At 39.9% G+C, this 24,437-nt stretch overlaps 1 protein-coding gene and 1 long non-coding RNA gene across 5 annotated transcripts in view; one reads left to right on the top strand and one right to left on the bottom strand.

Annotated features, from left to right (window-relative positions):
• Positions 1 to 24,437, top strand: part of LOC122209954 (transmembrane protein 180-like) — a 40,583-nt gene that overhangs the window by 436 nt on the left and 15,710 nt on the right. The window contains exons 1-7 of one of the 4 annotated variants that reach the window (XM_042922290.1): positions 482 to 552; positions 1,054 to 1,173; positions 4,851 to 5,025; positions 6,076 to 6,798; positions 16,440 to 16,594; positions 18,165 to 18,248; positions 22,378 to 22,500. In XM_042922290.1, coding sequence (XP_042778224.1) covers positions 4,876 to 5,025; positions 6,076 to 6,798; positions 16,440 to 16,594; positions 18,165 to 18,248; positions 22,378 to 22,500 — 1,235 coding nt within the window. In that variant the 5' untranslated portion in view covers positions 482 to 552; positions 1,054 to 1,173; positions 4,851 to 4,875. Of the gene's footprint in view, positions 1 to 7; positions 1,174 to 4,850; positions 5,026 to 6,075; positions 6,799 to 16,439; positions 16,595 to 18,164; positions 18,249 to 22,377; positions 22,501 to 24,437 lie in introns of those variants that run through there. The other 3 variants (XM_042922287.1, XM_042922288.1, XM_042922291.1) reach the window with 3 other exon arrangements.
• On the bottom strand, positions 1,672 to 15,287 carry LOC122209960. Its single transcript, XR_006197857.1, has 4 exons — positions 15,217 to 15,287; positions 2,673 to 2,981; positions 2,338 to 2,475; positions 1,672 to 1,711 (listed from the first exon to the last, which is right to left on the bottom strand). It is a non-coding gene; the product is annotated as an uncharacterized LOC122209960 (long non-coding RNA).

Raw genomic sequence — 24,437 nt, 5'->3', positions numbered from 1 at the left:
CCGCCCTCAGCCAGAGCCGCCTTCGGGCGGGACACGCCGCCGCCCCGGCTCCGCGGCGCCGCCTGACCGGAGCCGTTCCCCGCCGCCGACGCGGGGCGGCCCGCAGCGCACGCCGCGGACCGGCTTCCCGACTCTACTCGTGCCGCCCAACTGCCCCAACGGCCGGCGCCCAGGCGCGAACGCCCGGGACGGAGCCCTGAGCCGGCTCCTCACGCCGCAGCCGGGCCCAACGTGGCACTTTGGCAGAACCCTCCCCGGCCGGGGCCACGATTCAAACCCCCGGCGGCTCCTCGGCCAATCGCGAGCGGGCCGCTGGCCGAGCGGCAGTGACGTCGTCCAATCCTGTCTCACCGTTGTCCCGCGGGTCGCCCGGTCTCGCGGGCAGGCAGCCAATGGCGACTCCGGAAGAAACAAAGAAGGCGGGGGAAAGGCGAAGGGGTGCGGCCGAGGACCCCGCCCTCCCTTCTGCTTAGGGTCGTGCCTGGGCCAGTGTTTCGGGTGCTGGTTGTGGAGGTGGCGACATCAGCGGCGCCTGTGGCGGGTGTCCAGCCGGTCAGTTAGCCAGTGGATAGGCTGCGTGGGCTTGAGAGGCGGGAGTCCGGCCTCAGAGCAGTGGGCGGTTGTCGTGGGGGCGCCCTTCGTGCAAGCGGAGGCGCGAAGGGTGCCGGGAGCCCGAGGTCCGCTGCCCGGCTGGCCCTTGTGGCCTTTTGACTCTCAGATTTGCTCTTCTTGATCTGGGGAAATTAAGGGTCGGTCGACAGCTGTTAGCTGTCTTCTCCTTGATTAGCTGAACTCTCACCTTCAACCCGCTGAGAGTTGTACTTAACTTCCCCTGAAACAGAGGGCCCCGGATCCACTTGAGTATCTGGGGCAGAAAAGGGGTGCGCTTGAAGGTATCTCCTTAAAAAAAAAAGTTACCAGCACTTTCGTATACGACTTTCAAAAGATTCATAGACCGCCAGTTAAGCACCCGGGGTCATGACATTGCACCTGGAGGGAAATGCAGCCCTAGCACCTGATGGCCAGCAAGGCAGTGAACTTCGTTCTCCACAGAGTTAAGTGACACTGTTGCTCCTGGGGTGCGGCTTTTACCAGCATCGTGCAGGCAAAACCCAGAAACTCCTACATAGGGCGACAGACCAGAAGGTCAATGTTCTCGACCCTGATGTAAAGGTAAAGATAACAACTGATAGAAGACAGCAGTGCTCTCTCTTATAGTAGAATGCCAACCAATAAATGCAGAAGGAATAATGGTGTTAGAAAGTAATAAAAGAGGAATGGTAAACTCACAAATCCTTCTCTTCTGAATCCAGATATACTAAAAGGCAAAATGTTACTGATTACTTTTATTGCTAGGTTAAAAAAAGAAGAAATTTAGGTTACCTGAAAGCCTTTACTGCCCTAACTGTCAAAATTCAGGTAGAGATAGAGCCCAGAGCCAAAAGAAAATAATTTAAAGCCAACTATCTTAATCTAAAAGTAAGTCACTACAAATAGAGCTCTTTGGAAAGAGATGATTGGATTTAGGATTTGCTGACTGTGGTTTGTGGAAGCTGAGGGCTAGAATCAGGCATCTGACCTTCAAGGGACTCATCTTCCATAGTCACTGATCCGCAAGATTGAAAGTGCTAGCTTTTTTTCTCCATGTCAAATAACTCCTTTGACTCCATATCAAATTGGACAGTGTATTGAAACGTTCTTTCACATTCTCCTTCAAAAACAAAAAACAAAGAGAAAGATATGGAGAATTAAAGTTACTGATAATTTAAAATGGCAAAAAAACAAAACAAAACAAAACAAAAACCCCAAACCCACAACAGACTGTCTTTGGGATTAGTGGGTTCTTTCTAAGAAAACCTTTTGGGGAAACTTTTTTTTCCCCCTGGGAAATCTTGCACAAAAATTGCAATGAAAAAGAGATGTTAGCTTTCACTGTTTGAAGCCATGCTTTGGAGGGGTCTCCATCATTCTCATACAGTCTACTTAGTCAAAACATAGAAGCAATCATGAACACCTCTTCAGTTGCATTAATATTACTTGGTTTAGTAGTAGGTTAGTGAATAACAACCCAGGTTGATTCTAAAAGGAGGGTTTTGGGTTTTCATTTAATCATTAATGGGTATATCATACACCCCCCTATTTTGCCACTTAAACTCTTCTGTAGAAAACGTTTTGTGCTAAAGAAGAACCAGTGTCAGAAGTCTTTTGTCGCTGCTCAGAAAGATATAATATTCTTCTTTGTGTTTTGTTGCTATAGTAAAGTCAGGTAAGGAGAGTTTTTAGAGAGTAGTGTTGGCTTTAAAAAAAATTCTAAGTGATTTTCAGTTTGATACTTACTGAAACAAGTATTTACTATGATGAAAATAGTCTAAAGCAAAACATTGATAGTTCCTTTTGCAAATGAAAATAAGAGGGATTTTACTTCCTTCTGTCAGTATACATAAACAAAGAGGGCTCACTTCGGCAGCACGTAGACTAGAATTGGAACGATACAGAGATTACCATATAGAAACAAAAAGACGTTCAGGTTATAAGACTTTTTCATAATGTTATTAAAACCTTATATTCACACGTTTCAGACAGGATGGGTGCTTAACTCGAAATCTTTTTAAAAAATTTTAACTCAGCGAGTTTATGACCCTTTGCAAAATTCTCAGTTTATAAATACCCACCTTCTGACTTAATGATAGATCAGCGTAGAATGGGTGGCAGGCTTCTTGTTTCGGCATGCCTGAAATAAAACTAAGAAAAAGAAGAGTGCCTACATTTTGGTGGGCTAAATTTGTATCTTGGCTTTTGGTTCAACTGACTGCCTTGTTTTGGCCTTCAATCTTCATTCTCACTTAGGCCAAAAGTAACTCCCTAGAGTGGGGTCTTCACCAGTAGTTCCCAGTTTTTTCAAATCCGAAAATTGTGTTTAAAGCCAAAAATGTTGGCTGACCTCCGCGTAATAGTACTTGTACTTTTCAAGTGTTTGAGCACTGCATAATGACAACAAGAAAAAAATTCAGGTGGAATCGTTATAGCAGAAACATTTAAAGAATACTAGTGCACATATGAGCAAAATATTCTTTATTCAGTCTATAGACAATGCTTGGTCTGCATATGGGTTTAATAACCCCTTAAAAATTTTTTTTTACATTCATTTATTTTTGAGAGACAGAGAGAGAGAGAGAGAGTGAGCACAAGTGGGGGAGGGGCAGAGAGACAGAAGGAGACACAGAATCCAAAGCAGGCTCCAGGCTCTGAGCTGTCAGCACAGAGCCTGACATGGGGCTCAAACCCACAAACCGTGAGATCATGACCTGAGCCGAAGTCAGACACCCAACCAACGGAGCCACCCAGGTGCTTCAATAACCCCTTTTAATTGTAGGGCCCTACTTCCCATAGAATCACAATCATTCTTGGATCTACCCAATGCAAAATGAAGCTCAGAGACTTAGATATTTTGGTCATTTGAACCCTGCTTCTAGCTTGCCCTCTCCTTCCCTAAGAGACTGGACAATATAGACTGCAGTGTCTGCTTAATTCCCGAGGATTATATAAGCAAGTAACATCTCTTGAGTTATCTGAATATTTGTCTGTTTTGTGATTCAGTAAGATTGTGGAGACCTGGCCAAATATTCCAGTAAGAAAGGGATAAAACACAAAAATCATGGCATTGTCTTAAATTATAGTCAGGATTAAAAGATGGATCTGTACTTACCTCTTGCTTGGTTAACCTTTTCCTATTTTCCCGTTGGATAAATCAAGTCATTGAAAGGGTAAGACAATAGGCCAGATTTAAGAGGAGTATCTACATTAGAGCAAAGACCAGAATGTGTTCTTTTTTTTTTTAATTTTTTTTTTTTTTACATTTATTTATTTTTGAGAGACAGAGTGAGACAAAGTGAGGGTGGGGGAGGGACAGAGAGAGAGGGAGACACAGAATCCGAAGCAGGTTCTAGGCTGCCAGCACAGAGCCCACGCCGGCCTTGAACCCACAAACCGTGAGATCATGACCTGAGCCGGAGTCAGACCCCCAACCGACTGAGCCACGCAGGCACCCCCAGAATGTGTTATTTCTATAGCCATCTTAGATATGTCCTTTGGGCCAAAGTTATATAGTCTGTCAGGAGAAGACCAAGCATAAATATTCCAATGCAAGTCTGTAACCACTGAATGGTCAGCTTTATATTAAGATGAAGGGTTCTATTCCTTCTGACTTTAGCTAAAGGATGTCACCTCATCATTCCTTTTCTGTTGCACTCTCCCAAGTAGGGAGGATAATAATGACATAAACATATCCCTCTGGCCTCCAATTAAGCATACCCAAACTCATGGATAAATCTCACTTGGATAACTTGGAAGAGTTCATAAAAATACATTCACTGGCATGAGCCTGGCTGGCTCAATTGGAGGAGCATGTGACTCTTGATCTTGGGGTCATAGGTTCAAGCCATATATATATATATATATATATATATATATATATATGAATATATATTCATTCAATATATATTGTGCATATATGTATATATTGTACTGAATATATATTGTATATATATATTGTACTCAGTATATATATTGTGTGTGTATATATATATATATATATATATATATATATATATATATATATTGAAGTAGAGTCACACTCTATGCAAATTAGGGTTCCTGTCAACTTCTCAAAAAAGGTTGAGTGAATGGATAAGAAAGTTAAGTGTTAAATCTGATGACATACGCACAGCTAGTGGTTTGGGATTCTTAATTAAAATTAAGCTAGTGTTCAGAGGAATTTTGCCACCCATCAGCTATTATATGCAAATAGTGGATTTTAACCATTATCCTTTTTTTTTTTTTTTTAACAAAAGGAGGAAGAATTCCTTTGCGTGGAAAATGACGCTTTTAAGTATCAAACCCATTGCTTGGGCATATGCTATGATAACATTAGGGATTGAAATGCTAAATTCTGTCTTCAGTTTCTACTATGTGAAGCTGTTTTTACATCTGTACAAGATTTCAGAAGTGGCTTTTTACCAAGCCCAGGTGAGATGGAGCCCTTATTATCTGTTCACCTAGGACAGTTTCTCTTTCCCCATAGTCATATGTTATTGTAATTTTCCAAAGAGCTAATTCTTCACACAGCTGGAAGAGTTTTTAAGAAAAGGTTATCCATGTCCAAGATCCTCTGCTTGAGGGCAAAGAAATTATTAACAGATTACCACTTAAAACCTTAAAGCTTTAGAGTTTAAAGGGTAAACTTTGGTTATTTGGAAAATTCACTTATACGGGACAATTAGAATTATTATTAAGACACTCTGTCTTGAAAAGGTCCATGGTAATCACAAATTATGCTGTAACTCATTACCAATTATGTGGTCAGAGTGGATAAAGTTAATGGCCTTAAAAACCTTTATATTTTATAATGTTACTCCTTTATTACCAACAACAACATACTTGAGTTAATTAGTATTTTTGTCATTTTGCAATGGCAAACATTGGTATTTTAACTTTTCCTAATGAAATTATGTAAAACTATGCCATGTTATATGTACGAGCCATCATTCCCTGCTGAGGCATGGCCCTGAGTGCCTTATGGGGAAGCAGTCTAACGTAAATGATTGAAAGCACAGATTCTGGGGTCATCTGCCTTGGCTCAGCCCCTGGCTCTGTTGTTTATCAGGTAAGCAAATTGATTAACTTCTCTGGCCATCAGTTTCTTCATTGTAAAGTAGGGATAATAATAACAGTACCTGCTTCATAGGATTATTTTAAGGATTTAATGAATTAATTCATGTAAGTATTTGTACAATGCCTAAATACAAAGTGAATGCACATTGGCTTTTGGAGTAGCATGAGCTGTTATTATTATTGATACTATAGGATATATGCCCCCTGCTGGTCCTGAAAGCAGTGAGGGTTTTGAGTGTGTGTGGTGGTGGTTTTGGTTTTTGTTTTTGTTTTGTTTTGTTTTTTTGTTTTCTGTTTTTTATGGATAGTTTTGGTTACTTTACATTAAATAAAAATTCAGGAGTCATTTTCATCAGGATAAACCACACTAAAATAATCCCTGTGTTTGTTTGTTTTTTCTCCTAGATGATTTTAATGATCTGGAATGCTCTTAATGACCTGACTGGGTATTTTCACAACTCTCAGGCTGGCTGCTGTTCCGGTCGTCATAGTTCTGTGTTGTATGGTGCCCCTTTGTATTCGATAGCCTTCCTGCTTCCTTGGTTCCCTTGGAAATACTATCACGAAGGTGACTGGCTGAGTGGACTTCATCTGGTGGTATCGCTATGTGCTTTTGATAGCACGCTTACCTTTGTTCAGCAAGCCCAGTGTATGCTGTTTGCAGAGATTTTCACTAGACATGAAAGTCGGCTTCAGCTTATTAAAATCAACCAAGTGGCATCACTAGTAGGATCTACCAGCATCCTCTTTGGTGGCCTCATCTCTGTTAACATGGAAATTTTCTTCAATTTTCAGGCCTTTGCTGTGCTCATTGCCATTCTTGCCACTGCCAGCCTTTACACTGGCATGTACCACATGAGTCACTTTGGACCGAAAAGAAGCCCCGAGGAAAACCTCTTCTCCGAAAGTGAACAGGATCTCCCCTGGACCTCCATCGTCTCATTGATGAGACAGCTCTTGACCCAGAAAAACTTTTGCCTTTTTCTGATAATGAGTTTCTTCCAAGTCTTCCATTTAACTTTCTTCAAAAACTTCATGATGATCTTTGCAGATAATCTCATTCCCGAGGACGTTCTTCCTTCTTTCCTAAAGAGCATCATGTATGGGGCAGGCTTTATTTGCCCACAGGTATGTGATGATTCTTCCTTTATCTTCCTATGGGGATTAGAGGTCTAACTCTCACCTAGCTGAGGAAATTAAAAGCCTGATTATATCAGTAGTTTGACAAAATGATGCACATAAGAGACCCAAAGAGAATATAGTCAATGATACTGCAATAATGTATGGTGGCAGATGGTAGCTACTCTTGCACTGAGCATAGTATAACATACAGACTTGTCCAATCACCTGTAACTAGTGTAACATTGTGTGTCAAAAGTACTTCGATAAAAAAGAGACCCAAAGATTCAGAGCCCCAGATATTATGTTTCAGTAGAAGCATAATGGAAATAAGAAGTGAAAGGAAAAAAGAAAAGCGAACCCAATGAGAGCTGAGTAACATGATAATTGAAACATCCTAGTTTTTGAATTTTGTTCTTCTGAACTTTCTCACTTAAACCTTAGCAGAGATATGGAGGGAAATAAAATGGCAGTTTTGCTTTACCGAGGCAGTTAACGTTACTGCAACCATTATAAGGAAGAAAGTTACTTGATCAAGAATTCTTGGGGCTCCTGGGTGGCTCAGTTGGTTCAGTGTCCGACTTTTGATTTTGGCTCTGGTCATAATCCCAGGATCATGGGATCAAGCCCCACGTGGAGCCCTGCGTTGGGCTCTGCGCTTTGCATGGAGTCTGCTTGCCATTCTCTCTCTCTCCCTCTGTCCCACCCACTCTCCAGCTCACACTGTCTCTCTCCCTCTCTAAAATAATTCTTTTTTTATTTTAAAAAGAATTCTTGAAGCCAGGTTTCAAAACACTTGGCTAAAAGACTGAGTCCTAGAATTCCAAAGCATTATTAAAATTCCATGCTCATGACCATTACTGGAAAAGGTATGTCCTCCTTCAAAAAATAAACCAGCCTGCTCTTTGTTTTTGTTTTTTTTACAGCATTTAGAGAGTTGATGAATCATATTGCTTTCTTTCACCTAAATATGTCACCCCAAAATATGACTTAATGTAGCCTATGATTCCTATTTTCATAATTAAATAAGTAAAATTCATTATTTAGAGAATAAGTCATTCTAGACAGATGAGTTTTTACTGTTTACACGTTTATCTGGCTTCAAAAATATTTAAACCATGTTAGATAGAAATAGTTCTAAAATATTTTAAGTGTTGACATGCTTCCTTATGCAGACTTTACAGAATGCAATTTGTCTTTTCCACCATTAGCTCCAGGCCTTTGTCATAGTTTGGTTACTGTATACATCATAATAATGGAAAGTCACACTGGGTGCTTACCATGTGCCATGAACTATGCCAAGCACCTTGTATACATTACCTCACCTAATCGTCACAACCCCTTCAAAGGAAAGACTCTTCTTATGCTTACAGATGAGAAAAGGGATGTTCAGAGGCATCTGCTTTTAGAGTTGTGCATGTTTAGATTCTCTCTCTAAAATGTACTGTGTTTACATGGTTTACTTAGCAGAGTATACCAAATAGAGTATCATTTTTGGCTTATCAGAATAGTCCCTGGTACTGGGTATGTACATTGAAATGATGCTATTCCTTCAGGACAGTCTGACGTTTGTCTAACTGTTTGCTCCCATGTTCAATGACCTAGGATGGGGAGCTGTTTGGGTTCCTATCTCTGCTTTATCAGATTCTAAAATACATAAAATATTATCTATCTATCTATCTATCTATCTATCTATCTATCTATATCTTCCCACTTTTAATCATGTACTTGCCTATAGTATCTCCTCAAAGTAGAAAAAAGTTTGTTAAACTCTTATGTTAAAAATAAAAAGAGTTGGGGTACCTGGGTGGCTCAGCCGGTTAAATGTCCGACTTCAGCTCAGGTCACGATCTCGTGGTGCATGAGTTCAAGCCCCTCATCTGGCTCTGTGCTGCCTGACAGCTCAGAGCCTGGAGCCTGCTTCAGATTCTGTGTCTCCCTCTCTCTCTCTGTCCTTCCTCTGCTTGTGCTCTGCCTCTCTCTCTCAAAAATGAATAAATGTTAAAAAAAATTTTTAATAAAAAAATAAAAAGAGTAGAGAGGTGCCTGGGTGGCTCAGCTGGTTAAGCGTCCCACTTTGGCTCAGGTCATGATCTCACAGCTTGTAGGTTCGAGCCCCAAGTCATGCTCTGTGCTGACAGATAGGAACCTGGAGCCTACTTCAGATTCTGTCTCCCCCCTCTCTCTCTGCCCCTCCCCAGCTTGTGCTCTGTCTTTCTCTCTCAAAAATAAATAAACATTAAAAAATAGAAAACAAACAAACAAATAAATAAAGAGTAGATATGGGGTGCCTGGGTGGCTCGGTTGAGCATCTTACTCTTGATTTCAGCTCAAGTCGTGATTCCCAGGTCATGGGATCAAGCCCGGTGTCAGGCTCTGTGCTGAGTGGAGCCTGCTTAAGATTTGTTCTCTCACTCTGCTCCTCTTCCCATCTCATGCTCTCTCTCTCTCTCTCCCTATCTCTCAAAATAAAAATAGGAGCGCCTGAGCGGCTCAGTCAGTTGAGTGTCCAGCTCTCGATTTAAGCTAGGGTCATGATCCCAGGGTCATGGGATTGAGCCCCGCATTGGGCTCTGCACTGAAGCCTGCTTTGGATTCTCTCTTTCTCTCTCTCTCTCTCCCCCTCTCCCTCTCTCTCGCCCTCTGTCCCCTCCCCTCCTTCTAAAATTAAAAAAAAAAAGTTTAAAGATTGTTTTGACTATTCTGGGTACCTTGCAAATCCATATGAATTTTATTACTTTTTTTTATAATTTTTATTTAAATTATGGTTAGTTAACATGTAGTGTAATATTGTTTTCAGGAGTAGAATTTAGTGATTTATCACTGATATATTAATATCCAGTGTTCACACAAGTGCCCTCCTTAATATCCATCACTCATTTAGCCTACCCCCCACCCTCCTCCCTCCATCAATTCTCAGTTCTCTATCATAAAGTGTCTCTTACAGTTTCTCTCTCTTTTCTTTTTTCTCTTTTCCCCCTTTCCCCTGTGTTCATTTGTTTTGTTTCTTAAATTCCACATGAGTGAAATCATATGATAGTTGTCTTTCTCTGCCTTAGTTCACTTAGCATAATACACTCTGGCTCCATCCATGTCATTGCAAATGGCAAGATTTCATTCCGTTTAATGGCTGACTAATATTCAATTACATATAGGTATACACACACACACACACACACACACACACACACATACATACACACCACATCTTCTTTATCCATTCATCAGTCAATGGGCATTTAGGCTCTTTCCATAGTTTGGCTATTGTTGGTAAATGCTGCTGTAAACATTGGGGTAGATGTACCCCTCTGAATCTGTATTTTTGTATCCTTTCGGTAAATACCGAGTAGTGCAATTGCTGAGTCGTAGGGTAGTTCTATCTTTAACTTTTTGAGGAATCTCCATACTGTTTTCCAGAGTGGCTGCAACAGTTTGCATTCCCACCAATAGTGTAAGAGGATTTTCCTTTCTCCACACTCTCACCAACACTTGTTGTTGCCTGAGTTGTTAATTTTAGCCATTCTGACAGGTGTGAGGTGGTATCTCATGAGGTTTTGATGTGCATTTCCCTGATGATGAGTGATGCTGAACATCTTTTCATGTGTCTGTTAGCTATCTGGATGTCTTCTTTAGAAAAGTGTCTCTTTGTGTTCTGCCCATTTCCTTAACAGGGTTGTTTTTTGGGTGTTGAATTTCATAAATTCCTTATATATTTTGGATAAATTATATATTTATGAGATATGTCGTTTGCAAATATCTTCTCCTGTTCCACAGGCGGCCTTTTAGCTTTTTTTTTTTTTTTTATTGTTTCCTTCACTGTGCAGAAGCTTTTATCTTGATGAAGTCCCAATAGTTCATTTTTGCTTTTGTTTCCCTTGCCTCTGGTGACATGTCTAGTAAGAAGTTTCTCCAGCTGAGGTCAAAGAGGTTGCTGCCTGTTTTATCCTCTAGGATTTTGATGGTTTCTTGTCTCACATTTAGGTCTTTCATCCATTTTGAATTTATTTTTGTGTGTGGTATAAGAAAGTGGTAGAGTTTCATTCTGCATGTTGCTGTCCAGTTTTCCCAACACCATTTGTTGAAGAGACTGTCTTTTTTCCATTGGATATTCTTTTCTGCTTTGTGAAAGATTAGTTGATCATATAGTTGTGGGCCCTTATCTGGGTTCCATTGATCTATGTGTCTGTTTTTGTGCCAGTACCATACTTTCTTGATGACTACAGCTTTGTAATACAGCTTGGAGTCCTGCATCATGATGCCTCCAGCTTTCCTTTTCTCTTCAGGATTGCTTTGGCTATTCAGGGTCTTTTGGAGTCCATGTGAATGTTAGAATCAGCCTGTCAGTTTCTACAAAGAAGACAGATTGGATGCTGATAGAGATTGCACTGAATCTGTAGATCAGTTTGGGTAGTATTGCTATCTTAGCAACGTTAAATCTTCTGACACATAGAGTATTTTCCATCTATTTCAATCTTTTAAAATTTCTTTCAACAATGTTTTGTAGCTTTCAGAGGATGCATTTTCCCCTTCCTTGTTAAATTTATTCCTAAATATTTAGATAGATTTTTAGTGAAGACTTGAGGGGCTCTTTCAGAACAAAGTACATGAGCTTTATTAAGTGCATGGATTTAGTGGCTTTATTCTGGTGATTCCCATAAATGTTTTTTGTTTCCTCTTAGCTCATAGACATGTTCTGGGTAGAGATTGGCAGGTGGTTGAATTCTGATGGAATGAAGGGCTACTATGCTTCTGAGAAAACCATAACAACTTTTTTCTTTATTTTTTTTTAACAAAAGTAATACATATTTGCTGTAAAGATTCATACACTATTGAAACATCCATGAATTTTTTGTATGCTGCTTTTTAAATTTAATAAGCTATGGAAATTTCCATGTCATATATAAATCTACTTTTTAAAAATAGCTGTGTTGGGGTAAATTACATCAGTGTTCTGTAATTGAACCACCAGATCATGACCTGAGCCAAAGTTGGACGCTCAACCAACTGAGCCATCCAGGTGCCCCGTGTGTTTTAACTTTTAAAAACACTGCTAAAATAGGGGCTCCTGGGTGGCTCAGTCAGTTAAGCATCTGACTCTTGATCTAAGCTCAGGTCTTGATCTCAGGGTTGTGAGTTCGAGCCCTGCATTGGGCTCTGCACTGGGCATGAAGCCTGCCTTAAAAAATAATAATAATAAAATAAAAACACTGGGGTGCCTGGCTGGCTCAGTTAGAAGAGTGTGAGACTCTTGATCTCCACTTAAGTTTGAGCCCCATATTGGGTGTAGAGATCACTTAAATAAAACTTAAAAAAAAAAACTTTCCAGAAAAAAAATGTTTAAAAAACATAAAAACACTGCTGAAGTGTTTTCCAGATTACATTCCCACCAGTAGTGTAAAAGTGTTCCAGTTGTTTAACATTCTTGCCGATGTTTATGATCAGTCTTTTTAGTTTTAGTCATACTAGTATGTGTGTAATAGTATTTTATTATGGTTTTGATTTACATTTTCCTAATGACTACTAATGATATTATTAGTGCATCTTTTCATCTTTTCATGTGCCATCCATTTGGCTTTTTGGTGAATTCAGGTGGTTCAGATCTTTTGCCCATTTAAAAAATTTTTTTCAATGTTTATTTCTGAGAGAGAGAGAAAAAGACAACTCAGGTGAGGGGCAGAGAGAGAGGGAGACAGGGCATCCAAAACAGGCTCCGCACTGACAGCAGCGAGCCCGACGCAGGGCTTCAACTCACGAACAGTGAAATCATGGCTTGAGCTGAAGTCAGACGCTTAACTGACTGGAGCCACCCAGGCACCCTGCCTATGTTTTAATCAAGCTGTTTGTTATCATATTACTGAATTATATGAGTTCTTTATATACTCTAGATACAAGTATTTTGTTGGATGTCTGTTCAGCAAGTATTTTCTCCTAGTCTCTCTTGGCTATAAAAGTTTAAACTATTTATTGAAGTATAGCTGACACACAGTGTTACATTGGTTTCAGGTGTACAACGTAGTGATTGGACAAGTCTATTCTGTATGTTATGCTCTGCTCACCGCAAGTGTGGCTACCATCTGCCACCACACAATGCTATCACAGTACCATTGACTATATTCTCTATGCTGCACCTTTTATACCCATGACTTCTTCATCTTGGCTATTACATTTTAAGAGAACATGGTCAAAAGATTTCCACAATCTTTTTTCTCAAACCCTCAACACTAACATGAATTTCTGTTGATCTCAACAAAAAAAAAATCATTAGAAAGTGGAAGCCCAAAATTGCTTTAAGTGCATTCCTAATTTCCAGACAAGTGACACTCACATAAATTATTGGAATAAAAAGAAAAAAAAATGATAGCTTATTTGTTATTTTTGGCTAAGTCACTTTAACTGTTGGGTATAGTCATGAAGGATAAACACCATGTTTTCATTTTCTCAGGCTGTCTTTTCAGAGGCCTTCTTTTGGAGGAGTTGTGTAAGTGAAAGGAGAAAAGCATGAACAAAGTGCTCACTCTAACAACTGTTTTTTTTTTAAATATAAAATTTATTGTCAAATTGGTTTCCATACAACACCCAGCGCTCATCCCAACAGGTGCCCTCCTCAATACCCCTCACCCACCCTCCCCTCCCTCCCACCCCCCATCAACCCTCAGTTTATTCTCAGTTGTTTTTTTTTTAACGTTTATTTATTTTTGAGACAGAGAGAGACAGAGCATGAACAGGGGAGGGACAGAGAGAGAGGGAGACACAGAATCTGAAACAGGCTCCAGGCTCTGAGCTGTCAGCACAGAGCCCGACGCAGGGCCCTAACTCACAGACCGTGAGATCATGACCTGAGCCGAAGTCGGACGCTTAACCGACCAAGCCACCCAGGCGCCCCTATTCTCAGTTTTTAAGAGTCTTTTCTGGTTTGACTCTCTCCCTCTCTCTTTTTTTTTCCCCTTCCTCTCCCCCATGGTCTTCAGTTAAGTTTCTCACGATACACATAAGAGTGAAAATATATGGTATCTGTCTTTCTCTGTATGACTTATTTCACTTAGCATAACACTCTCCAGTTCCATCTACATTGCTACAAAAGGCCGTATTTCATTCTTTCTCATTGCCAAGTAGTATTCCATTCTAATAACTGTTTTAATAGGTCTGTGACAGGGTGTCTGGGTGGCTCAGTCAGTTGAGTGTTTGACTCGATTTTGGCTCAGGTCAGATTTCAGGGTCATGGGATTGAGCCCTGAGTCAGGCTCCACGCTGAGCGTGGATCCTGCTTAAGATTCTTTCTCTCTCTCCCTCTGCCCCTCTCCCCTGCTCGTGCTCTCTCTCTCTCTCTCTAAAATAGTAATTGTAATAATAATTATTATATTTATTATTAATAAATAATAACTATAATTATATTTATCATCATCATTACTATTATAACAACAACAACAACAACAGGTCTGAGATCTTCCACATCCCACTCCTATCAGAGAGGCAGGATAGTAAATGGGTTAAGTGCATAGAGTCTGCCAGAGGGGAGTCTCACTCCCCTCTTACTAGCTGTGTGAGCCTGGGCAAGTTACTCAACAGTTCTGTGTCTCAGTTTCCTCATCTGTAAAATTAGAATAAAAATAGTGCCTAACTAATAGAATAATTATGAGGATTAAATGAATCAAAATACACAAAGTACTTAAAATGGTTCCCGGCACAAACTAAACACTCTAGAAATGTTAGCTCTTATTATTAAGACTCCATGCACCAAATATTTATTCAGTTTTCACCGCAAGCACACACTGACCTTATCTGTTTTGATTTGGGCTTCTTTGGCACAGGTTGCCAACATTCATGCTGAGATTCACTGTTCACAAACTCCTACTCAATAAACATGAATGGAGAGCCAAAATCCTCAGTTTGTGAACACTTTATTTTAATAAATGAAAAAGTGGTATCTTTCATCATTTTTATCATTGGCTCATATCTTTTTATATATTGGACATCATCATAATAACTAACAATTGAGTACCTTATATGTTGAGTGTGTGCTATAGATGAGAGAGTCAGAGACAGAACGAGAGACAGTGGGAGGTAGAGACACACAGAGAGAGTGTCAGTTGGATGAAATGCTCCTTAGGTAAAGTAACTTGTCCTTGGCCACACAACTGGCACAGTGGCACAGCTGGAATTCAAACCGAGGGACATCTGATTTCAAAATCTTGCACTTTCTACTCTGCCACATATTCCTTACGTTATCATTAATTTCTTGTATTTTATGTTTATGTGTTAGAGGGTGAGAACAAGAAGCTTCATTTCAATATGTAGAAATATTGAATATTATTCAATATTGTTTATTGAAATTATCGAAATATTATTGAAATATTGAAATTATTGAATATTATCATTATGTGGAGGAATATAATGATATTATACTGCTGGGGTGTTCTATGTACTCACTCTTACAGAACTCTAAGAAATGCCATGGATCACATCAGTCCCTGAGCCATTGTTTTTAATATCCAGAAAAGGAGTTCTTGTTCCTTGAAAGTAGAGAAGTAAGCCAAAATGTTAGGGGAAAGAACCCTTTTGTTTATTACAGCACATTTGCATTCTATTTGCATCACTCAGAATTCTCTTGTAATTGTAATGTATGTACATTTGGTTAATGAAAACTTTTCAGGGCTAAACAATGTACTTTTTAATTGAAGACAAAGAGTATCTTCTAATCTTTGTTAATGTAATATGTATATTTAGCAAAAACTTTTCACTCTAGAACAATGAACTTCTTCACTGATAGCATGAAATGCACAGAAAAAATGTAAGTCTGAGCCCTCAACATGAATCTATTAGAATTATAAAATTTGTAAGATAAGACAGGAAACAAAATCCAAAGAAATGTGGATAGAATCATAAACTTGATTTTAGTATAAAAAGTACATTTCAGATATATTACAGTAAGAATAGTGAAATGTATAGTCACTTATACAATAAATATTTGTTTGTGTGCTAGGTGAATTCTGGGCTTTAACCCTAAATTTTGTTTTAATTAATTAATTAATTTAATGTTTATTTAGTTTTGAGAGAGAGACAGAGACAGAGAGTGAACAGGGGAGGGGCAGAGAGAGAAGGAGACACAGAATCTGAAGCAGGCTCCAGGCTCTGAGCTGTTAGCACAGAGCCCAATATGGGGCTTGAACTCGTGAACTATGAGATCATGACCTGGACACTTAACCGACGGAGTCACCCAGGTGCCCCAACCCCAAATTTTGAAATCTGGATTTATAGTAGATTTTAGTTGCACCTTTCACATCACCATAAAGCAATGCTGACTGTTTCTAAGCAATGGATTCTTTCATATGGTTGGTTTTGGTAAAATTTCTTCATAATAGTGTGAAAATAAAAATGTAGGAAACCATTTCCTGGTTTGTTCATTTTAAAGGAAATAATAGCTGTTTCTTTGTTATTATGGAATATTACTATCCTTAGTCAATTTTCAACGGATATACATGGGTCACAACATTTCTAGCCACAATAGACAGTATTACTTGTGTGTTTCAGCTGCTATTATAGTTCAGAAGCAAATGTGTTTTCTGCTGAGCACATTTATTTTGTCGCCAGCAAGAGCAAGCATAATTAATGGTGGTCCATCTTAATACGATGTCACTTTGTTTCCTTTTCAGTGCCTTGTACTTATCAGTCAGTCCTGGCTGAAGAAGTTTGGTTACTATAAAATTATCTTAATTTCTTTCTACCTAGAAGGAACAGCCTCCATTGTCATGTCACTTCTTGGACAGCAATACTATTACCTTTTGGCTCTTTATCTCACTATTATCATGTAAGTAAATCCAAATGCCAGTCCCAAAATTACACTAGGTCTTGCCATTCACACTTTCAAGCAGTGAAACATTTTTTATCTGAACTGTGTTGAATATTCATTTCTAGGCAATCATTGTACCTTTCTGGCAAACTGAATGTTCAGTTTCTTTTTTGGAGAGATTTCATACATTAGATTTTGTAGTAAAGTTATGTTCCTCTTTTTAACCTATTAAAGTGCATCATTTAGTAAATGTTGCTGCCAAATAAAGATTTGACCCCATGGGGCGCCTGGGTGGCTCAGTTGGTTAAGTGTCTAACTCTTGATTTTGGCTCAGGTCATGATCTCTTGGTTGTGAGATTGAGCCTGCATTGGGCTCCTCAGTGGGTATGGAGCCTGCTTAGGATTCACTCTCCCTCTCCCTCTGCTCCTTCCCCGCTTGCTCTCTCCCTCTTTGCCTGTTGTTCTTTGCCTTTGTCCCCCATCTTGGAAAACAGCTCTACCATCTGTCTAGATGTCCAAGTCAGAGACTTTGTCTTTGTCTTCTCTTTCTTCTCTGTCACCTGTGTCCAATAGGCTACCAGTTATTAGTCCTGATATGTCCTGAATCCATCCCTTCTCTGCTTCCATTAGCTCAGGTCCTCATCATCTCTCACATGGAGTAGTATCTGGCCTCCCATATGGTTCCCTTGTCTCTAGTCTCCAGTCCTCCCAACACCTTCGTCCACATTGTTCCTACAGTAACATGTCATTCCTTAATGATCTTAAGTAGCTTCTTACTACTTTTAAGATTTATATCATAAAATGATGACATATGAGGTCATTTGTTATATAGTCTCTGCTTACTTCTTCATCCTCATATCACTCTTCTAGTTCTTCTGTACTCCACACCAAACAGGAATACTTTGTAGTGTAGGCACCTCATATCTAACATGTAGCATTCTGTGTCTGGAAAGCTCTTCACCATTTCTTGCCTGGCTCTTTCCTGGTGTTTCTTTTCTTTTTTTGTTTAAATGTATTTATTTTGAGAGAGAGAGAGAGAGAGAGAATGAATGAATGAATGAATGAACGAACAGGGGAGGGTCAGAGAGAGGCAGAGAGAAAATCCCAAATCCCAAGCAGGCTCTGCGATGTCAGCATGGATATCAATGCGGGGCTCAGTTTCACGAACCGTGAAATCATGACCTGAGCCGAAATCAATAGTTGATCACTTAATCAACTAAGCCACCCACGTGCCCCATGATGATTTTCTTATTAACACTTTGTTTTCTCTAGCTTACTTTATATAATACATAGAATATACAAAATATGTGTTAATCAACTGTTTATGCTATCAGTAAAGCTTCTGGTCAACAGTAGGCTATTAGTAGTTAAATTTGAGGGGAGGCATAAGGTATATGTGAATTTCCCACTGCCCGGGGGGTCAGCACCCCGAACCTCTGTGTTAATCAAGAGTCAACTGTACATTATTTCATTTTTCCTTCTTATAAACAAAATTTCAACTTTCATTTGATGTTTGGTTTTTTAAAAGAAAATCTGTGCCTCCTAGTTATATGTGTATTTTATATGTATATTTTAAAATCGTTTCTAGGGTAATTGTGCAAGCTTCTTTCTGTTTGTTTAACCTGCCACTAGCTGACATGGTGGATGCAGATTTACTGAAGTTCAATCGGCAGTAAGTACATTTATTCAAATATCAGCCGTAACAATATCACATGGAGGCAGGACCTGTAAGAGTCTGCCTTTTATATTTCCACTACAAATCATCTATCTAAGAAATGATCATAAGAGCATCACTGGGAATTAGAGAGCAGAACATAATAGGATATTCATAATTGTTTGCCCTGGGCAACTTTTCCCTGTTTCTGAAAGGGCATCATAATTTTTTATACAGCAGGTTCACACAGCCAATGCTATGACAGGATTAGATCTCCAAAACCAAAGTGAAATCTCAGATAGCTTTATGTTCTACGTATTGCAGTACGCCTTATTACACTGGATGTCGAAGGCAAAATGACCTTTTCTCTGTGACATTGCAAGAATTAAAATTAATGATTAAAAATCTTATCTTTTTTTTTTACTTGAAAAAATATAAGGGGCTGCTGATGAGAGGTTTTGTTCTTTGGTGTGGTTATAAGCTTTTTACATCAGCTATAATATTCACTTGATTGGTAAATGTTTTCTTATCTGTGCCCTATTTTACAGATTAGAGAGGAATACCCGTGTTATTTTAACACAGGTATATCCTTTTTTTAAATATTTATTTTGAGAGAGAGAGAGAGAGCATGTATGTGCATGTGTGCATATGTGCAAACGTGGGAGAGGTAGAGAAAGAGGGAGAGAGAGAATCCCAAGTAGGCTTCAGGCTCATTGCAGACCCCAATGCGGGGCTTGATCTCACAACCAAGAGATCACGACCTGAGCTGATCTCAAGAGTCTGATGCTTAACCAACTGAGCCACCCAGGTGCCCCACAGGTACATTCTTTATTAGCTCTGTAGAAACACTTAGACTACATGGCCTCTTTTTTTTTTTTTTTTTTTTTAAATGAAATCTATACTGCGAAAAGCCTTGCCAATCAAACTGCTTGATGTCTTCTTTATATAATTCCTCTTCTGTTTCAGGGTTTTGTTGCTAGGTTATGTTTGAAGGATAAGCAAGATGGTGAGCTCCTTACAGTGCAGGACCGTTCTCCTTTTGTGTCTCTAGTATCTAGAAAAGTGACTGGTTCAAACCACTCTTTTTAATTGAGTAATTTAAGGGGTGCCTGCGTGGCTCAGTTGGTTAAATGTCTAACTTCGGTTCAGGTCACGATCTCACAGTTTGAATTTGAGTCCCCAGTTGGGCTCTGTGCTGACAGCTCAGAGTTTGTTGCCTGGAGCCTCCTTTGGATTCTGTCTTCCTCTCTCTCTGCCCCTCCCCGACTCATGCTCTGTCTCTGTCTCTGTCTCTCTCTGTCTCTCAAAAATAAACATTAAAAAAGTGAATGAGTAATTTAAAAAGAAGAGGGGTGCCTGGCTGGCTCACTTGGTTGGGCATCTGACTTTGGCTCAGGTCATGATCTCACAGCTCATGAGTTTCAGCCCTGCGTCAGGCTCTGTGATGACAGCTCAGAGCCTGGAGCCTGCCTCGGATTCTGTGTCTCCCTCTCTCTCTCTCCCCTTCCTCCGCTCATGCTCTGTCTCTCTGTCTAAACATTTAAAAAAAAAATTTTTTTTAAGAAGAAACCTCAGTAAACATCTTACAACTCTCAAATTCTTTTTGAATGAAACTGGATACAAGTAAATAAAATGTCTCAAATAGAAAGGAAAAGGCACTAACATTTACCACATTCCAAGGTGTGCAAACATTATATGGCTTTTGCTCGTTCAGGTCTCACACCAGCCTTGTGTGGTAGATACTACTCACTCCATAAATATGTGTTGCTTGCCTGCTATTGTGTCAGGCACTGTGGTAAATACTGGAGATACGATATAGGAGGCCTTGTAACAGAGTCCCTCTAAAACATACTTTTCTCTTTTTTTTTTTTATTTTTAATTTTTTAAGTAATCTCTGTACCCAACGTGGGGCTCAGACTCACAACCCTGAGGTCAAGAGTCACATGTTCCACAGACTGAGCCTGCCAGGCTCTCCTAAAACATACTCTCTTATGCATATGGCATGCTGTATGCTCCTGACCAGTGGCTACCCTGGGGGATACCTGTGCTTCTCTGCTGGCATAAGTTGTATCCTTACCAGGAGTTAGTACTTTTTATTTCAGATCTGTTAATGTCAGCTGCAATGGTTATTTTAATGACAACATTTACAAGGCACCTGGGTGGCTCAGTTGGGCTCTGCACTGGCATGGAGCCCTGTTGGGATTCTGTCTCTCTCTCTACCCCTCCCCAACTCGTGCTGTCTCTGTCTCTCTCTAAATAAATAAACAAACTTAAAAAAAGTACTTAGGAACTGTAAGGGTGAGATGAAAGTTGTTTCTGTGAAAACTAAGTTGAATGCTTTATAAAGATCTGACAAAGGTAAGGTATAAAAAAATATTATCAGATCTGATGCAATGAGAACTATAAATGTTTTGGGGGAAATTCATAAAAGCCTAAAGCTATTGTGTACTCAGATTGCCTTATAAATAACTGTAGTTCTCTCTATAACTGACAGTAGAAACTAGATCATGTATTATGGATACTGTCCTCGCGAGAATGATGGCATAGCACTTCCACCCGTGGGCCCATACTCAAAGGAAAAGCCCAAAGGAAAGATTGATGAATGAGTACATTTCACTTAAAACAGAATGGTTAATGTCTCTTCTTCTAAAAAGGATTGTTTTGGGGGCACCTGGGTGGCTCAGTCAGTTGAGCGCCTGACTCTTGATTTTGGCTCACGTTATGGTCCCAGGGTCATGGTATCAAACCCCACATCAGGCTCCACACTGAGTGTGGAGTCTGCTTGGGATTCTCACTCTCCCTTTGCCCCTCTCCACCACGCACACGTGCTGTCTCTCTCTAAAAACTAAAAAAAATAATAATAAAAAATAAATAAAAAGGATTGCTCTGCTCTAGCCAACTGTCCTCCGGGTCATGTCAGATAAGAACTTAATACAATGAGCCAAAATAGATGTAGCCTTCACCCTTTGTGGCAGTGACAGCCTAGTGGGGGAGACAGACAGCAACTGTATTATAGTATTATATCATACAATCAGAAGTACCCTCATTTTCAGGAAACTAAGACTCTTGAGGGGTCAGCTTGCCCAAGGTAATAAAACCAGCAGATTAAAGAACTAGAAGTGAAACCCAAGTTCTTCCTGTCAAATCAGACTTCCTCCAGTTCTCTGGCCTCATCTTTCTTCCCTGTCTTTTTTTCTTTCTCCTCCTCTCAATTTTCTTGCTTTTTCTTCTCTTTCTCCTTCTTGGAGAGGTTTCCACCGATAGTTGAAATATGACAAGATTTCACTTTATTCAGTCAATGCACTGGATTTTTAGGTTTATTTTATGTGACATAACTTAGTTATCAAAAATGATATGGCAGGATTCTCACTTAGAGCTCATTTGAGTAATCCTTAATGAAATCTGGGCTGAGAAACTTAGGTGTGAATCCCAGTTCTACTACTTACTAGCTGTGTGACTGTGGACAAGTTAATCTATTCTCCCATCTCTAAAACAGGAGTGACAATGTCTTTCTCATAGGATTGTTGTGGAGTTTACAGGTTTGCATTTTTTTTAAGTAGGGCCACGCCCAATGTGGGGCTTAAACTCAGGACTCTGAGCTCAAGAGTCACATGCTCTACCAACAGAGCCAGCCAGGTGCCGCTATGGTGGGATTTAAATGACTTACCACAGGGGCGCCTGGGTGTCTCAGTCAGTTAAATGTCCAACTCTTGATTCCAAATCAGGTCACGATCTCATGGTTCACAGGTTCAAACCCTGTGTCGGGCTCTGCACTGTCATGACAGTGCAGAGCCTGCTTGGGATTCTTTCTCTCTCCCTCTTTCCCTCCCCTCCCCAACTCGAGCTCGCTCTCTCTTTCAAAATAAATAAATAAACTTTAAAAATTAAGAAAAAATGACTTAACAGCACAGGGCACATATAGCTCTCATTATTGAGCATGTAAGAGTCTAGCTGTGTCTCCTCTTTGATCCATTTCTTCACTGAAAGAGTTTGGTTCTCTAAGTTTATAACCACTATGACTAAGAGGTTAATATTCTATAACTACTATATATTTCTATTGTCTAGTTACAGTCAAGGAGGACTTAACTGACAAAAAGTTCCTTGATTTCTGTGTGATACAGACCCATGCTATCTTTGTCTGTTTCAGGTCACCCCTTTCCTCAATGGTTTTTGGCATCACTGCTTTGTTTACCAAACCTGCTCAGTCTTTAGCTCCCATGATGATACTCTCTAAGCTAAAACAGTATGGATACGGAAACGCAGATAAAAGGTAGAGTAAAAATGCCTTTGAAATAATGTAAAGGAAATATTAAAGCAAACTCAGCCTTTTATATTGATTACTAGGCAATTATCTTGGACTTTGGATATTATTAGTTATTAATTCATAGATTTTGAGTAAGCTATAGTAAAGAGTATTAATATCAAAGGAATTTTCATAGGAGTATCTTTAAGGGTGTTCTTTATACTACAAATATCTATATAATCCACACTAAGCTACATATTGATTGCTTTTATCTAAGTCATTCATTCATTTATTATTTCATTGCACAAATGTTTCTGAGGGCCTCCCAGGCTTAAAGGTGCTGGGGTCTGGGCATCTGAGTGGCTCAGTCAGTTGAGTGTCCAACTCTTGATTTCTGCTCAGGTCATAATCCCATGGTTGTGGGATCGAGCCCTGCATTGGGCTCTGTGCTGAGCTTGGATCCTGCTTAAGATTCTCCCCTCCCCTCTCCTCTCCTCTCCATTCCTCTCCTCTCCTCCTCTCCCCCCCCTTGCCTGTCCCCCCCATCATAAACCACACACACACACACAAAAAAAAAAACCAGGGTGCTGCAGATACAAGATGAATAAGGAGCCTCTAAGGAGCCCCACAGATTGTAAAACACTGTGATAAGGGCTCTACTGGAAGCATAAAATGGGGCACTGTGGTAATACAGATAAGAAATTCCTACTTTGTTTGGTCTGCCCGGGGCAGGGGGCACCTCAGAGAAAAGGGGGTTCCTGAGCTGAGTTTTGGATGCTAAGTTGGATTTCCCCTCCTGAACATTAAAGAACATCATTCCAGGCAGATAAAACAGCATGGCAAATGTCTGGAAGCATGAGAGAACTCTTAATAAGCTATGCATTTATTCACTCAACAAACGTCGTTGAGAGTCTACCATGTTCTAGGTTCTGTGATAGGGCAGCAAACAGCAGTGAACAAAACAACAGAAATCTCTTCCCTCCTAGAACTTAAGTTCTAAGTGGGAGGCAGGTAGACAAAAAATTAAATAAAATACTTATTATGTTAGTTGGCAATAAGTTCTTTGGTGAAAAATGAAAGAAGGGGAATGAGAAGAGTTGGGGAAAGCTCTATTTTTAATTAGTGTGATGGGGAAGGCCCCAGGAGGTGACATTTGAATAAATGCAGGGAGGTGGGAGGGCACCATGGCAGCTCTCTGGGGCAAGAGTGGTCCTGGCAGAAAACACAGCAAGTGCAGAAGAATGGAGAGGTACCATGCCTGGCTTTCTAGATCTCACAAGGAAGCTGGTGTGGCTGGAGCAGAGTAAGCGAGAGAGGAGGTCAGGTCTAGTAGGTCCTTAGAGCCCTGCTTTGTTACTTTGGTTTCACTATGACATTTCTGGTGGTGGTGAGGCAGTGGAGGATTGATTTATTTTTTATTTATTTGCTTTATTTTTTAGAGAAGTTTTAGGATCACAAGAAAATTGAACAGGAAGGACAGAGTTCCTGTATATTCTCTGCCCTCCACTAGGTACAGCCTTCCCTATATCAACAGAGTGTTACACTGGTTATAATCAACGAACCTACATAGATACATCATTATCACCCAAAGTCCATAGTTTACATTAGGGTTTGCTCTTGGTGTTGTACATTCTGTGGGTTTGGATGAACATGTAATGACATGTATCCACCATTACAGTATCATAAAGAATAGATTTGCTGCCCTAAAAATCCTCTGTGCTCTACCTTTTCATCCTACTCTCTCCCCTAAACCCAACAGCCTGTGATCTTTTTACTGTCTCCATGATTTGCCTTTCTCAGAATGTCAGATAGTTGGAATCATATAGTATGTAGCCTTTTCAGATAGATTAAATTTTAGTAATATGCATTTAGGTTTCCTCCATGTCTTTTCATGGCTTAGCACTGATTCCATTGTCTGGATGTACACCTCATTTATCTATTCACTTACTGAAAGACATATTGGT

Source organism: Panthera leo, chromosome E3 (assembly GCF_018350215.1).
Source record: "Panthera leo isolate Ple1 chromosome E3, P.leo_Ple1_pat1.1, whole genome shotgun sequence".
In the NCBI taxonomy this organism is placed as follows: domain Eukaryota; kingdom Metazoa; phylum Chordata; class Mammalia; order Carnivora; family Felidae; genus Panthera; species Panthera leo.
The sequence above is the reverse complement of the archived record's forward strand: the minus strand, read 5'-3'. Positions and strand labels throughout refer to the sequence as shown.